The 14,855-nt window shown below is 39.1% G+C and overlaps 1 protein-coding gene across 1 annotated transcript in view; it reads right to left on the bottom strand.

Moving 5' to 3' along the window:
- Positions 1-579: 579 nt before the first annotated feature.
- iars1 (isoleucyl-tRNA synthetase 1) overlaps positions 580-14,855 on the bottom strand; it is a 57,810-nt gene continuing 43,534 nt past the window's right edge. Inside the window, exons 26-34 of the mRNA XM_022192340.2 lie at positions 12,026-12,200; positions 10,189-10,301; positions 7,936-8,031; positions 5,955-6,131; positions 5,551-5,671; positions 5,154-5,279; positions 3,796-3,942; positions 2,589-2,741; positions 580-1,714 (exon numbers count right to left, since the gene is read on the bottom strand). Of these exons, the coding sequence (XP_022048032.2) occupies positions 1,680-1,714; positions 2,589-2,741; positions 3,796-3,942; positions 5,154-5,279; positions 5,551-5,671; positions 5,955-6,131; positions 7,936-8,031; positions 10,189-10,301; positions 12,026-12,200 (1,143 nt within the window). The 3' untranslated portion in view covers positions 580-1,679. The remainder of the gene's footprint in view (positions 1,715-2,588; positions 2,742-3,795; positions 3,943-5,153; positions 5,280-5,550; positions 5,672-5,954; positions 6,132-7,935; positions 8,032-10,188; positions 10,302-12,025; positions 12,201-14,855) is intronic.

Raw genomic sequence — 14,855 nt, 5'->3', positions numbered from 1 at the left:
AGTTAGCTGCCACTGATGGAACATATAGTATGCTGTCATGTGATGAGCACCGCTAACAACAGGAAAACACGATGTTGCTTTGATGAGATGACGGAAGGTTTTGTTAGAAACCAGGACGTTATATAGAACAGTGGATCGATCCATTGTCAAGCGGCCTCATCATTTCTTACTAGCCTCCTTTCCAACATTAGCTCTTTATTCTTTTGCCAAAGAGAAAACAGGCTATTGTACTTTTCTACGCTCCAGATTTCAGAAGTACTAGCTTGATAACAGATGTGAGAGTGGAAACAATCTTCTTATTCAAGGATGATCAGAAAGAGAAAAAATGTCAAACTATACCTTAAAATTCCTTTATGACTGCTGTGAACATTTATAATCCATTTTACTGTGTTTGGTCCCTGACCCCTTTTGAAGGAAAGGAAAATTTGTCGGTCAAATGTCTCAGTTGACTACATGAACAAAGCCAAGCACATTTTTCTATAATTGCAGTCAAATCAGGCAGGAGTCTCCCACGGATATGTCATGTCTCTCGCTGCCATGCAGAACTTTAAGTGAACAGAAGAAAAAAAAAAAACATGATTCTTTGCCACCTTTGATTTATTCCGCTTGTCACTTAAAATAGAAAATTATCTATTTGTTGCTCTTTTTATTACAGAACCCTTTTGTCCCAAAGGTACAGCAGCCCGAAAATCCATTTCACCTTTCAAATGCCTTTTCCATTGTCAGAAGGATTCCCAATGCAATGAACACAATAGCTTTATCTGCTAAATTCAAAATGGTGTCGAAGCACAATAGCCTAAAATTGCTTTTCCAATTATGAGCCGAAGCAATAATTACTCTGGACTAAGCTCACCTCAACTAAGCCTTGAAGGGAAGGAGCTTGCATGATTATCATAATAAAGAAAATCATCCATTCTTAATATTGACAGTTAATCGAGTTAGATTGTTTCTTGGAATCTATATTTCCAAGAGTTCCTGAAAACATATTTTAATCTGGGGTAAATGAACATTTGTCTTTCTTACCAAGCAGATGCCTGTCTGTTTGTCCTCCAATCAGACAATTTCCAGTTTCCACAAACAGCCACTTCACACTCTTTCATTCACATATCTATCCACTGGGTCTATTTATTTGTCATGTATGAAAAGTTACCCTGTTTCAAACTGCACTGGTTTTCTAGTAAAGGATGTAAGCCATTCCCTTAGCAAATCCACATAAATATCACCCATTTAGCAACTATCATTTATGAGTGACGATGAAACAAAGTACAAGGAAAAGAAGCTGTTCTGTGGTCAGGGAGAAAACAGGGATGAAGAAAGGCAAGTCTTGCTTAAATATGATGGATAGCATTTATACGCATCAAAATCTCAAGTTATCTTGAGACATGCAAATCTGTTTCCTGGAGTGAAAAAAGACATGAGTGATAGTGACTCCTCCTGCATGGATTAACAGCTGTGAACTTGACAGACAAGCCTGCTTTGCATCAGGACCCCCACCAAAAAAGCAAATAAACAGATGGAACCGGTTCATGTAGTCATAAATCCACTGCACATCAATGGGGATATCTGGGTGGTAGAAACTTCATTCAGGAGACAAGTGATGCGTCTGAGACGACCGGTCCTAAGATGACGATTAAGCTTCAGCGGTGGTAGGAAGAACTCTCACAAACACAGTTTTGGTGTCAAGAGGACTTTACAGATGAATCGGGTGGCAACTCTGGAAAACAGAGAGGAACAAAGAGTTACACCGTCTGCTTGATTGTTTCATTAAAGATTAAATAACAGATTAGCAATCATTAATTAGACTGCAGATTTCTAAAACCCCAACTCTAGGAGGAATTATTACAAGAGGATGCCTGGAACCAGTCAGTGACTTTAACCCTTTAAGCTTCAGTGTACCGCCGGCGGTACACCTACTAATTTGCATAGGAATTTCAAGAATGTCCGACGGCTGCAAACACGATTATACAAACACTATACACCGATGGAAAGCTTAGATTCTCATGAATCCGCCGGTATAAACCACTTTCAGATGCGATTACCACAGTGGGTGAGAAAAACACATTTGTCCGACAAAAACAAATATTCATCCATCCGTTCTCTATACACGGCTTCAAAGCACACAGCGCGACTCACATTTCCGGGTTTATTATTACACACACAAAAAAAGATTCCACAAAAAACGGCCATAATCCAACCTTTTACATCAGATGACACAAGCCAGTAAACTATTTTGTCCAAAACATGTCCTGAAGTCGGTATAAAATCCCCGATGCGCGTCCAATATTCCCCGTATTTTTCGTAATTTTTTTTATTTAAAAATAGAATATTAGCGATTTTTTGTACTGAAAACGGCTGGAATTGACTGAAGCTTAAAGGGTTAAGGGAAATGCTTTGAATTTTTTTCTTTCTTCTGTGAATGACATCACAGCCATTTACTAAATGGCTTCACCTTAACATAAGACCACATCAAACACCAGCATTCATACATTTTAGACGTAAGCCATGTTACATCTAACATAGGTTACATTCTAGGTCTTCTGCATGGATACTAAGTTCAATAACAATACCGGCTATCTTTTCATCTTTACCCTCAGTAAGGTCTTGGTCCTGGTAGAGCTTGAGCCATCTGCCACGGAGGCCGAAAACCTTGGCAGCCTCAGACAGTAGACCCGAGTAGCTGAGTCCATTCTGGCCCACTGGGTTCACCAGCAAAAGGGTGGCCACCTCTCCTGCCTGGCACTCTGGAGTGTTCAAGAGAAGTTAAACAGACAGAAAATACTTCCTTTACAAATTAAAGAATGATTGGCTTGTTAGAAGAGCTAGTCCTGCCTTGAGAAAGAATCTAAACAAGCCTAAGCTTCGCCATGGGAAAGGGGAGGTGGGCAGAGACATGGAACGTAGATCCTGGCTGAGCCTCGCTGATCAATTGGTAAATGTAGGGGTAGTAGAGCAAGGTGAAAGGGGTTGAGTGGAGAAAGCTGGATTATAGCTAATTTCCTTTAGTACAAGGAACACTGGAATATTCACACCGTAAGTCTAGGTGACTGCAGTGGTAGAAATGACTGAACACACATTTCTTTGACTGCTACAGCAACTAGTCGATCAGCTGATATAATATGAAGCATTACTGTGGTTTCAACTACATAACCTCAGATAAAGTAGTTAAAGCAATAGCTCGAGAAAATGTATTCATTTCCAGCTGAGAGTTAGATAAGAAACTTGATGTTTACACCATACAAAATAAGCTACATCCAGTCAATGGTTAGTTTAGCTTAGCATAGCATAACACCCAAATAAATAGTCACTTAATACAACAAGTAATATAACAAGTACAATTAGTGAACTTTGGAGTTTCTGATAGTTTTTTTTTTTTCTTTAACCATTTCCATCTTTTGCTAAGCTAATCTAAGTAGCTCTTGGAGGTACCTGCACAGATATAAGCCAGATAGATCTATCAATCAATCTTTATAGTCTCTAAAGAGAAAATATGGATTGTAGCCAAGTGACATTAATCAGAAAAACAAAAAATGTCATACTATTCTTTTCAAATGGGGTAAATCTCAAATATGAATGCAGGACATTTTCCAACAACTAGAAAACATTGTGTCTCGGTCAGCTCTTTTGCAGCTACAAGTTAGAATCAGGTTGTGACAACACTCCTGATTGTAAAAGCACATTTAACAAATAATCATACAGATTTGTTGAATATAATAACAAAATAAGACATTAAAAGCCTAATTTTTTTTCTTTAACAGTGTTGTGATCGACAATCTGCGTGAGAATGTGTTCTCTTACCAGCTGGCTGCGCGTTGCAGAGCAACAAGTTCACGTAAGGACACAGGAGGGTGTCGGTGGTTTGGACGGGACCAGCGGAGGATGAGCCTGAAGTCACTGACAAAGTCTTACCACTCAGAGCCTGAAGGTCCATTTTGCTGGTCAACTCTGTAACAAACACAGAAATGCATACATGTAAACTGACAACAGAGGAAATATGATTACATGATGATCTAGTTTGTAAAACAAACTAAACCCAAACAAAAAAAGGGTTATGGATTGATGTTACTGGCTGCTGTAGCTTTATGGCAAAAGTGACCTGCACTGTGTAGTTTCAGGTACGGTTACTGTTTACATGACCCGTCTCATTTTTTAATAAGAGCCACAATTGAAAGAGCTGAAAACTTGCAAGTAAACCAGAATTACTGCTTTGTGGTTGTCTGCTTCTGCCAGACTGTCAAGTTGCAGTTTACATCCATGTCTGAGCAGATTTGACCTCTGATCTTTTGGATATAAAATGGCATCGCAGTCTTTCATTCTGCTGGACATTTGTGAGGAATTCTGTCAAAATCGGCATCGAGTTATGGCCAGAAAATGAATTCTGTGAGGTCATAGTGACCTTTGACCATCAAAATTTAATCAGTTCATCCTTGAATCAAAGTAGATGTTTGTATCAGATGTAATAAAAAATCTTTTCAGGCGTTCCCAATTTATTGTGTTCACAAGAATGGGATGGATGTGCAGCCACAGTGAACCTGACCTCTGACCATGAAAGTCTAATTAGTTCCTCTTCAAGTCAAAGTCAATGTCTATGCCAAATTTTAGGAAATTCCCTCCAGGTTTTCAAGACATAATGCATTCAAAAGAATCGGATGAATGGACAAAGGTACAGATGAACGAATGCCCTGAAAACAAAATGCCTCTGGCCTTGGACATAAAAATAAAAAGGAAAGTAAAAGACATAATTGGAGAAAAAGCTGTTATTGATGAATGAGAAAATGCAGAATGTTTTTTATTTCTAAATACTTAAAATATACAAACATGTACATTCTTTGTAGATATTATTTTCAATATTTAACTATTTATGCACATATAATTATGCATATTTAATGTATGTTTCAGAGTATTTTTTGGGGCATCTTTGATAAATGATTTTATGGTCATAAAGATTCCCCAAATGGTTTTAATAAAGTAGCAAACAATAAAAGTTGAGTAACTGAAGCTTTCAGCGAGGCACTAACGAGAAGGTGGCAATAGGATTACCAACTGTTGCATGATATGAGATGCCAGATATGTCGACTGCAACAGTGATTCATTGTTCTCAGAAAACAGGGAAGAGCAGCATTTACATCTTTCTGAGGAGCCAAAAAAGTTCTCACCAGTTCCACCATTGAAGACTCTGAGCTGGGTGTTGTTGGTTCCAAAGATGCTGCTGCACACTTTCTTCAGTTTGTCCAAGTCTAGTCTGTTATCCCCTTTGGGATTCTCCAACAGCACAACGCCCTCTGAAAAGCAATCCGGTCAAACAGAATAGTGAATGTAGCTAGTATGTGAAGTGACTTATGGGTAAAACATGGCAACTAAATTCATGCTGTAAGACAACAAGCATGTTTGAAGCTACAACGAATGTGTTGAAAAACTTTTGTTGCACACATGTCACTTTCTCCCCCATCAGTTTGGGAGAATTTTGTTTTGTTCTATTGAGAGTTTGTGGTCTATGTATATAACTGTTATGGCAGTTTGGCTGCAAAAACAGACTCTGTTTCCATGTGCTACCTTGTTCTTTGTTGTTGACCTTCACTCTGAGGTTGACATATGTGCAAGCTGGTCCATTTAGAGGAGCTCGAGGGGCTGAAGATCCCTTTACTATGGTTAACTCCAAATCTGAGCCCTTCAGCTGCAACAAAGAAAGAAAGAGCGAGATACTTTTTACATGCTCAGGTTCAAGCATTCTTTAAAATAAAAATAAGATAGTTATGACAAATGCATTTAGCTTTTCATTGGAACATCCTAATATCATTTTGGGTGGTACTCAACCACCTCACATTTTTGATGATGCACATAGTTCCCAGTATGTTTCATTAATGTTGTAAGGCTGCAGCAAACCACAAGCTGCCTGTTAAGCTGAGCCTGAATCATAATAAAGCACACAGTAAGCCTGCTTGAATATCCTGTCATACCTGAGTTGTTTCCTCTATGATGACGCTGGCAGTCTTTGGGACAGGGAAGGGCAGAAGTGGAGCCTTGGTGGTAGCCAGAATAAAGTCAGTGTGAGCCTGGATCACAGAGTCCAAGTACTCCCCCTCTGGCTTACAGCGGTAGTACACTGTTATCTCATCTGATGGCACCAAATGCCCCTAAGACAAGAGAATGAGAGATAAGTGGAATGTTTTATGTAGACAACACCAAGTGCTGCATTTGTTTTTTAAAGAAATCAAGTTTCTATGGTATGATTGTGCTGAAAGACACCAGAGGGGTTAGCCATTAGTGGCTAAATATGACAAAAGTAGTGCTTGAAACAGTTCTCAAACAACAGTACCAAAATGGACACAAAGAAACATAAGTTTGCAATAAGTTATTTTCTTCAAAGGCTTTCATGCCTTTTTGTAAGTAAATGACACCTGGGAGAAACAATTACCTGAAAGAAGGAAGGGAGGGAAGGGGAATGTAGGGGGTAAACAAAATGGAAAGACAGTCAAAAAAAGAGACAGTCTGGATTAAAAAAGGCAGAAAACAGACACTATATGAACAAATAAAGGCAGATAGGAACAAGGGGACATTTTTACTGGATGAAAGCCCATCTATTTTGGCATTGTGTTTTGCCAGCTTCCACTAACCTTGACACATTCAGACACATTGATCTCATCCTAATCTGCAGTGTGCAGCTGCACACATACAGTATGTGCACGGCCACACACACATATTTTGACAGTGTAGTACACACGCATGCTCCCAAACACACCCCAATTGCAGTATGTGGCTCAAGGGCAGAGGAATAACGTTAGCTAGATACAGAGGAGCAGTCAATCAATGGACGAAGGTTTATAGGCATTTCCAAGTCAAGGTACTGACCCTACCCTGATGGAGCAAGTACATTATGTATGTGTGTGTGTGTGTGTGTGTGTGTGTGTGTGTGTGTGTGTGTGTGTGTGTAGGTGTGTGTGTAGGTGTGTGTGTGTGTGTGTGTGTGTGTGTGTGTGTGTGTGTGTGTGTGTGTGTGTGTGTGTGTGTGTGTCAGATAAAGCTATACAGATCTCAAGTTTGTGAGCAGTCTATTAAAAAAAAGGAAATGCTGACCCCTGTTTCTCAACCCTGCATCCCACGCAAACAGTGATAACACGTGCACTCCCACAAACTACTACCAAACATGTACAAGAATTGTTAAAAATTAATTCCCATCCACGGGGTGGAAAATTCCTAACAGATCTCAGTTTGAAATAACTGGAGGAATTTAGCCTGGCCGGGCGCCAGTGCACACCACTGCTATAGGGGGACGGAAAAAACTGTTTGTTGCTTGTGAAAACAAGGGGCTGTTGGCTAATCCGTCTTTACTCCCCAGACCACTTCAAAGCTCCAACATTAGAATCTGAAAGGGGCCAGACTGTAATTAAGCTTCCATTAAGCCTGCCTTATGATGGAGAAACCTCTAACTGTGACGCTGCAGTGGAAAGATTTCAAAACTGCCCTGACAATAGCATGGGACATAAAGAGGAAGGGGGAAGAATGGGGGTGATTAAAGGGAAAGAAATATAACAAAGTTACATAAAAGTTTCTGTGCTGGGTCTAGATTGCAGGGCTGCAATACCAATCTGTGGAAAAAAATACTGAAAACAGGAGCAGACTGTGAGGTTTACTATCTCCCATCGGCAGTGTGTGTGGTACTGGCAAGAGTGTTTGAGGTTCAAGAAGTCTGGCAACAAAAATAGCAGTGTTGAAAGATGCCAAACAAGAGGAACCTCCTCAAAAAGTTCAAGTAGAAGTCCTCAAACTACCTCAGTAGCATGTTTTGCTCACCCTGAAACAGCCCTGACCGCATGTATTGGCTGTTTCAATGACGTCAGATTCTTCTCATTAAACACTGGATTGGAAAATTCAACAGTTGTGCGTTATGTGTCACTCTTGTTTCCAGAGAGAGTAGTGCTCCTGAAATAATTGCCCCACCTTCTTACGTAGCTTCTGAATGCGGTTGATGACCTCTCTGGCAACGCCTTCATCCACCATGGACTGGTCCGGGGTGACATCCAACAGCACCAGGACCTAAATGTCAACAGATCAAGAGGAGAGAAGAGGACAGCATAAGATCAAACTTACCACAAAAAATAAGACAGAACTGCTTGGATGTTTTCTGGTTATTTTGGTAAGGAAAAAACAACCCCAGTTTATTTTGCATTAACGGTGTGAGGTCTAGAGGGTTTGTTGTTTCAAATTGTCCTTATTCAAAGGAGAGTTTAAGAGCTGATAGTGTCGGCTGTGACATCAAAAGCTGTTTGATGCAAATGTGTGATTTTTTTATACAGAAATAAAATTTACATGACCTGATTCAAGTATGTTTTAATACATAGAATATGTAGTTATCAAATGTACAGGTTCCTGGAATTAACCGATAACAGTGACGTAATTACAAAACAATTACTCATCTACATCTTTATTTGAATAGTTCTTTTTTAAGCTAACCGAGCATGAACCCATTCTAAGTGTACATACCAACTATGAAAAGCTTGTTGATTTTTTTTTTTTTGTTAGATATAGTGGTGAAATTCAGGCATAAATCAAGCATTCTGCTGTTACCCCGTTTGCATTCCAATCCTAAAAGGAAATCTGTCTGGGACTCATACACATTTACTGTGTGCATTTGACAGAATAGTAGCAGAGAGGAATAGAATTTAGCACAACATGACGACCTTAAGGTATTCATGAGCTGATATCATGAGATTACTTTAGCAGCTTAACCACCCAGACACATTCAGCTCAGTGGCACAAGAAAGGTCAGCGACAAGAGCAACTTTTAAGCAATAAAACTCTTCTACTGTTAGCATTTGTGACAGGAAAGTAACCAAAAATATATATATTAAAAAATATATAGCAAACCAAGCATCATTAATGACAATACTGTAGTCCATGTGTCACCAAAGTTAAATGAGTGTCATGTTGTGTGGGTCTGAGCTGCTGCCAGCCCTGAACTCTTTACCATGGCAAGACAGAGGGAAAGAGATGACAGGGTGACAGAGAAAGTACACAAAAGCGACAGAAAAGCAGAATACGAGAAAGAGAACAGAGACACAGACAGATGGGAGCTGGAGAGTCAGTGCAAGTGAGTGAGCAAGAGAGAGAATTAAAAAGCCAGCTCAGTAAACTGGTATTAAGGTGCAGCCGTGTGGTGTGTATACGGTTGGAGGAGCACTGATTAGAGAGCGCCTGTGGGAAACGCATACATGCTGGTTTCCACTTAGCTGTGAAATTATTTCATACATCACACTCACAGTAAAGACACATAAATGCAGTTACAGTATATGGCAGCTTAGCACAGTAGCATTTATGTTTTTTTTAGATGCAGTTACACTACAATCTCCACTCAGTAGCTCAATCTACCCCCACAACGGTGGGTGATCGAGCAGGAAAGAGGAAGAGAGATGTAGCCAAGGAGGACATATGCATGTGGCTTGATATATTTTCTTTTGTATTAACATGACTAAAATTATAGACAGTTTGGCTGATTAGAATGGCCTATGAAAACACTGTGAATTATCAAAGTTCAACTACTGGATGTTTGAATCCAGTGGCACTAATTCAGGCCTCCAGGTTTTCATACGTAATAAACATTGCTTTCTGTATCATTTTTCTTCTTAATCGATTTCTGGCCTTAACATGTATGGCCAAATTACTCCAATATCACAATTTGCCATTTTGTAGCATTAAGCGCCTTGGCTGTGTTTGAGCAAAACTCGATGGGAACTGGTGTTCTTAAGCTGCTGTGAGTGAGGAGGGGTGTACTGAAACACATTCTAGAAGATGTAGTGTTACACTGAAGCTATTTTAAGCAGGAAGGATTGTTATGGGAAGAAAAAAACTTCTAAATCCTTAACTTTGATACACAAATGTAAGTTTTTAGGGGTTAAACACATAGCCAGACGATTCTCTAGCAGTGACACCACACTGTACAGAATGGTCTGGTTGCACTTCATAATAATCCTCCTTTAGGGGGGAAACACTCATGCTTGTTCATATTCTCTAAAACCAATCATAATTATCTTTGGTGGTGATAAGCCCAAGATGCAGCAATGGTACCCCTTCTAATAATAAATTACACTTTTATGTCATTTCCAGCTAAAACAATTTTTTTTAAAAAATGGGTATAAACATTTTTTTCCAATTGTATCTACAAACATATTTATTGAATTTAAATTTTAAGTATACCTGTGCGTCAGAATGTGCTTCATACTGTGCAGCCGAGCCAGAGCTCTGATCAAAGGTGTACATCAACCTCAGGTCCTCTTCATGAAGCTCATGGCCGTCCACCGTGATGGATCCTTGAAATGAACCGGACAAATTTAATACAGACTGAACCTGAAAGTAAACATAATTCTATAGTTGTCATGAAATGCATCTAATCATGTTTAATATAGAGTATTTGTTAATTAGGGAATAAGTACTGTTGTGTGGGTAAGTGGTTCTGAGAAATACGATAACTGCATTTCTGTAAGACCTCCAGATTTACAAAGACCACAGTGCTGACAGAGAAAACAGATAATCCAATAGAACTAAACAGTATCACATCATGCATACTGATACCTATTATGGCTGAGTCAATGCTGGCTGCAGATCTTAGTGAAAATGTGACAAGCAATTTAGCTCCTAATTATCTTACTAGTTAAATCTGAACAGATTGCTAATTGATTCTGTGAAACTGGTCTGTATTTGGCAAGGTTCATCTCTTCAGAAAACTTTTACAAAAGGTTTCAACTACAAATACTTGGATTGCATTTCTCTGGATCTGCATTTACTTGCTTTTAAAGATTATTTTGCCTTTAGTCTTTCTAGACACATCCACACTCAATTTGAGCTATAAAACAATACAGACAACTCAATCTATTCAGGTTCATATCTCCATTTTGCCAGGGGCAGCAATTACTCATGTCTGTGTTCTAACTAAAAACCATGACCGTGTTCCCCTGTCCTCTTCACTTCTCCACACCCAGAGGCTGGGTGAAACAGCCACTCTGTTTCCCTCTAATCTGAGATTTCCATGCTTTGATTCCCTGTGTCCCTCCCTGGTCCTTTGTCGTTTTCAATCTTCTCTCTTAACCTATTTTCTTCTACCTCATCAAAATAATGGGATCAAAGGTATCGGTAAAAAATATTTTCCAGCTAAATTGCCACCCCTCTACTCTCAATGGGAACAAGGTTTTTTTGAGTCACATACTGAGCAGTGAGAAATTGCTCAAAAGGCTAAAAGGGGGTTCTCACAGCTGAATGAGAGATATTAGCTTTTCTACAGACATATAACTCAAAGTCTGCTTCAGAGACGGTCACATTCATTGATCAGTTAGTTATGAGATAACTTTTATACACTTTTGTCCTCCACAATCTGATACTCTAAAAACAAAACAGATGTAATATTATTTAGTTCAGCACCTTAAAATGGGCCATATGCACTGAAACATCACATCTCGCCTTTAGTTTCAGTTTAGTGAGCTGTAACTTGGTGGTGCTATGCACATTTTCATCTGTGTTTCCCCTCTCCTACATTTTCCACTATCCTCGACTGCATCTATCTTATTTCCTCCATCACTCATCCTCCTTTTTTCCTTCCAATTGGCTGGACTTCAAACATCCAAGTGATTGGAAATCTTAAGTTCCCACAGCCCAGCTGACCTCTGCTGCTTCCTTCCCCAGAGACTCCGGGGGCTCTCCTCGTCTTTCTATAATTGGAGAGACAAGATACCTTGCACTGCTTTGATCCCTCGAGCTCAGATTATAGTTTCAGAAGGGTTAGGGTTTGCATTCTGAGAATAAACTGGGTGTAGCAGGCTTTATTGCAAGGATCCATTGTTTTCACTGCTCTTCACTGATTCATTATTCACTTTCTGCTGATTAATTATTTGGTAGTTGTAAGGAGCAAACATTTATGGAAAATTAATACATTAAAATTATGTAAGCAAACAAAATTAAACTGCAGATGTTTAAATTGCTAAAATAATTTTTTGTCTTTTGGGTCATAAATTTATGTGCTTATCTTTGCATACAGAAATACCTGTCTTCTGGAAGGCCTCTAGCTTTTCGCTGCTGAGCTCCTTGATAGAAGCAGTGACGGCTTTGAAGGCCCCCTTTAGTCTCTTGCCCAGCACCATGTGGTCTGGCTCAGCTCTCAGGCGGATACCGTACTTGTCCTTGTCTGTTGAAAGTGTCAACTGTCGCACATTAAGCTCCTGGGGGACAAAAAAACAGACACAGTGTGCCTTAGAAAAAGTACAGTCACTGTCTTGTAGCTGCCTGTAGAGACTGTTAATATCTCAACTATGAACAAGAGCTATCGCTTAACATGTAGAACTACATAGATTCAAGTGTTCTATGCTGGTAGTGGAGGCAATGCATCAGACTTCATATGGGTCATTCTGAAGCCAAATGCTTTATCTGACTTTTTTCAGTAGTATTCGGTCCATTTTAAATTAATGTACGGAACAAACAACTCATCCTGCATTGAGAAAGCAGCATGTTAGCAGAGCAGCAGCTTCATCTGTGTCTACAGTATGTGTGCCGAATTTTTAGCGCACATACGAGTAGCATTACACCCCTGCTACATATAATATACATTCAGGTACAGTACAGAGAGTGTATATATAATACATGCAGTAATTTATAAGCATTCACAGAGTTTGAAGATTCTCCTTTCCCGTGCTGCAAGATCTTAAGTGCTCTCAATTCTGATCAAATAAACCTTGTTTACTGGAGGGAAGGTAAAGGCTGGCAAGGTTAAATGTTTCCTCCACCAGAAGCAAAACACAATGACGGATAAGAAGCAGCTGGTTCATGTTTATGTATACTACATGTAGTAATTAAATATAGGCTAGTAGCAGAATACATCAGTCAGTATAAAGGAGCAGGAGTAGAAGAGGCAGATTCCCCTTCATGCATTTTTACTCATTATTCCATTTTAATATTAAGGTCAACTGATATGACAGGTGTGCATTATTAAAAAACACATTTATTTGTAGTTTAATTTTGAATTCAACTAATGTTTTTGGAGCAACTGTGGTTTAAATATGTTGTTTTTATATGCAGGCATGCATACATGTGTACGTGGTATATAAAAGACTTACAGACACTGAAACTTAAATAAGAAATTTGAACAAAAGTAACAGAAAAAAATGACATATTTCAAAAGAAATTACTACTCAAGCTGAAAATTGAATTAAAACTAACGTAGAAGTTAAAGGTAAGCTGAGTTAAAAACTTTAATAACCTCAGGCATGTATTATAAAGGCCAAATCAAAATTGATAACAAAGAGTCATTCACTCAAAAAGCAAGTCAGCCATGAAATCAACCAGTCAGTCAGCCGGTTGATCTTTAAATCTCCAATAGACCGTTCCTCCTATTTAGTCAATACTTCTGCCTTTCAATACAAAACATTTCATTCTTCTGTCTAAATGGAAAGAAAAATCTCTGATCCAGTCATATCTGGTAAATCAATAGAAATGCTAAATTTAGCCTCAGTGACACCCACCCTGGCCTGCCATTCACAGTCTCTTTCAGTCGATCATACTGGGGGGGGGGGGGCTGTGATTGAGACTGAATTCGACCACAGTTGACTTGCTAACAGAGGGCATAGATAAGCTACTGTAGTCACTGTGTATTAAACTTAAGGGCAGAGTGGGGTTGAAAATATGAGCTTGGTTATTTAAAACAAGATGTAATCAATGCACTGATTCTACAAAAACATGTATTTTCTTGAGGGTAAATGCGGCTTTGTGTGTGTGTTTGCAGGAGAGAGAGAAATAGAGAAACTGTGCTCGTGTTTGTGTGTGTATGATTACTTGGAATGTGGCAATACACAGCCTGTTGGTGCATTAAAATGAACTGAAGGCTTCTGTCAGCTCAAACAGCAACTCATTTGATATTGGACAGAGCATCTTGAGCTTAGTATAAACTCAGCCGACAGTGGGGTCACGAAAAAGCTTGTCAGCGAAGCAAAGCTGACCAAAGCTAAAATTCAAAAGGCCAGAACAGCCAGTGCCAGTCTGTGACCAACCTCTTCCCTCTGCATGTTAGGAGAATTCATCAAATTTCTGTTTTGCCTTAAATCCCTGGTAACAATAACACAATCAGCACCAGTCAGTCTGCCTCTTTGAAAACAGTGATTTGCGGCAACTTATTTGGTTTGCAATAATCCCTAATAGTTTGGGTTTTTTTCAAGTTAATACTTCAGTGCTCTTGACTCCAGAGTCAGAAACATCGGCAATGGACACAAAAGTCACATTCATAAAATATACCTTTGCTAATACTGGTTCCAACTCTATCCACTACTCTGTATTTCAAAACAGATCATTCTGAGGTTCCTATGTTTTGCTAAATGCTTTATTACATCTTGTAGAAGTCAAATTCATTATCATTATTGAGATTAATAATTATTAGTTTTATTGCTTTACAGTCGTTATATACAAGTTAACAGAGTAAGTGGTTCTGAGGTGAAGAATTTGCTGAACCACTGATAAAATGTTCACCGGTGCCCAAAGGTACACTGTTAAATGGTGGAAATTTCAGCTTGAATAGTAATAATGATAAAAAAATAATAAGGCAAGCGAATTAAAAGCAATGGTGAAAGGTGAAGGCAGACTTAATGTGGCTCGACTAAAATGACATCACACATTCACAGTTTCAAGATTCTTCTTTCCTGTGCTGCAAGACCTTAAGTGCTCTCAATTCTGATCAAATAAACCTTGTTTACTGGAGGGAAGGTAAAGGCTGGCAAGGTTAAATGTTTCCTCCACCAGAAATGAAACTCAATGACAGATAAGAAGTGGCTAGGGCTAAGATAAAGCCTGAAGGATCCAACAGGAGGCTGCAACAGAAGTACTTTTACCAC

This window comes from Acanthochromis polyacanthus, chromosome 5 (assembly GCF_021347895.1).
Source record: "Acanthochromis polyacanthus isolate Apoly-LR-REF ecotype Palm Island chromosome 5, KAUST_Apoly_ChrSc, whole genome shotgun sequence".
Lineage (NCBI taxonomy): Eukaryota > Metazoa > Chordata > Actinopteri > Pomacentridae > Acanthochromis > Acanthochromis polyacanthus.
Note: the sequence above shows the minus strand (reverse complement) of the source record. Positions and strands in the feature narration are given on the sequence as shown.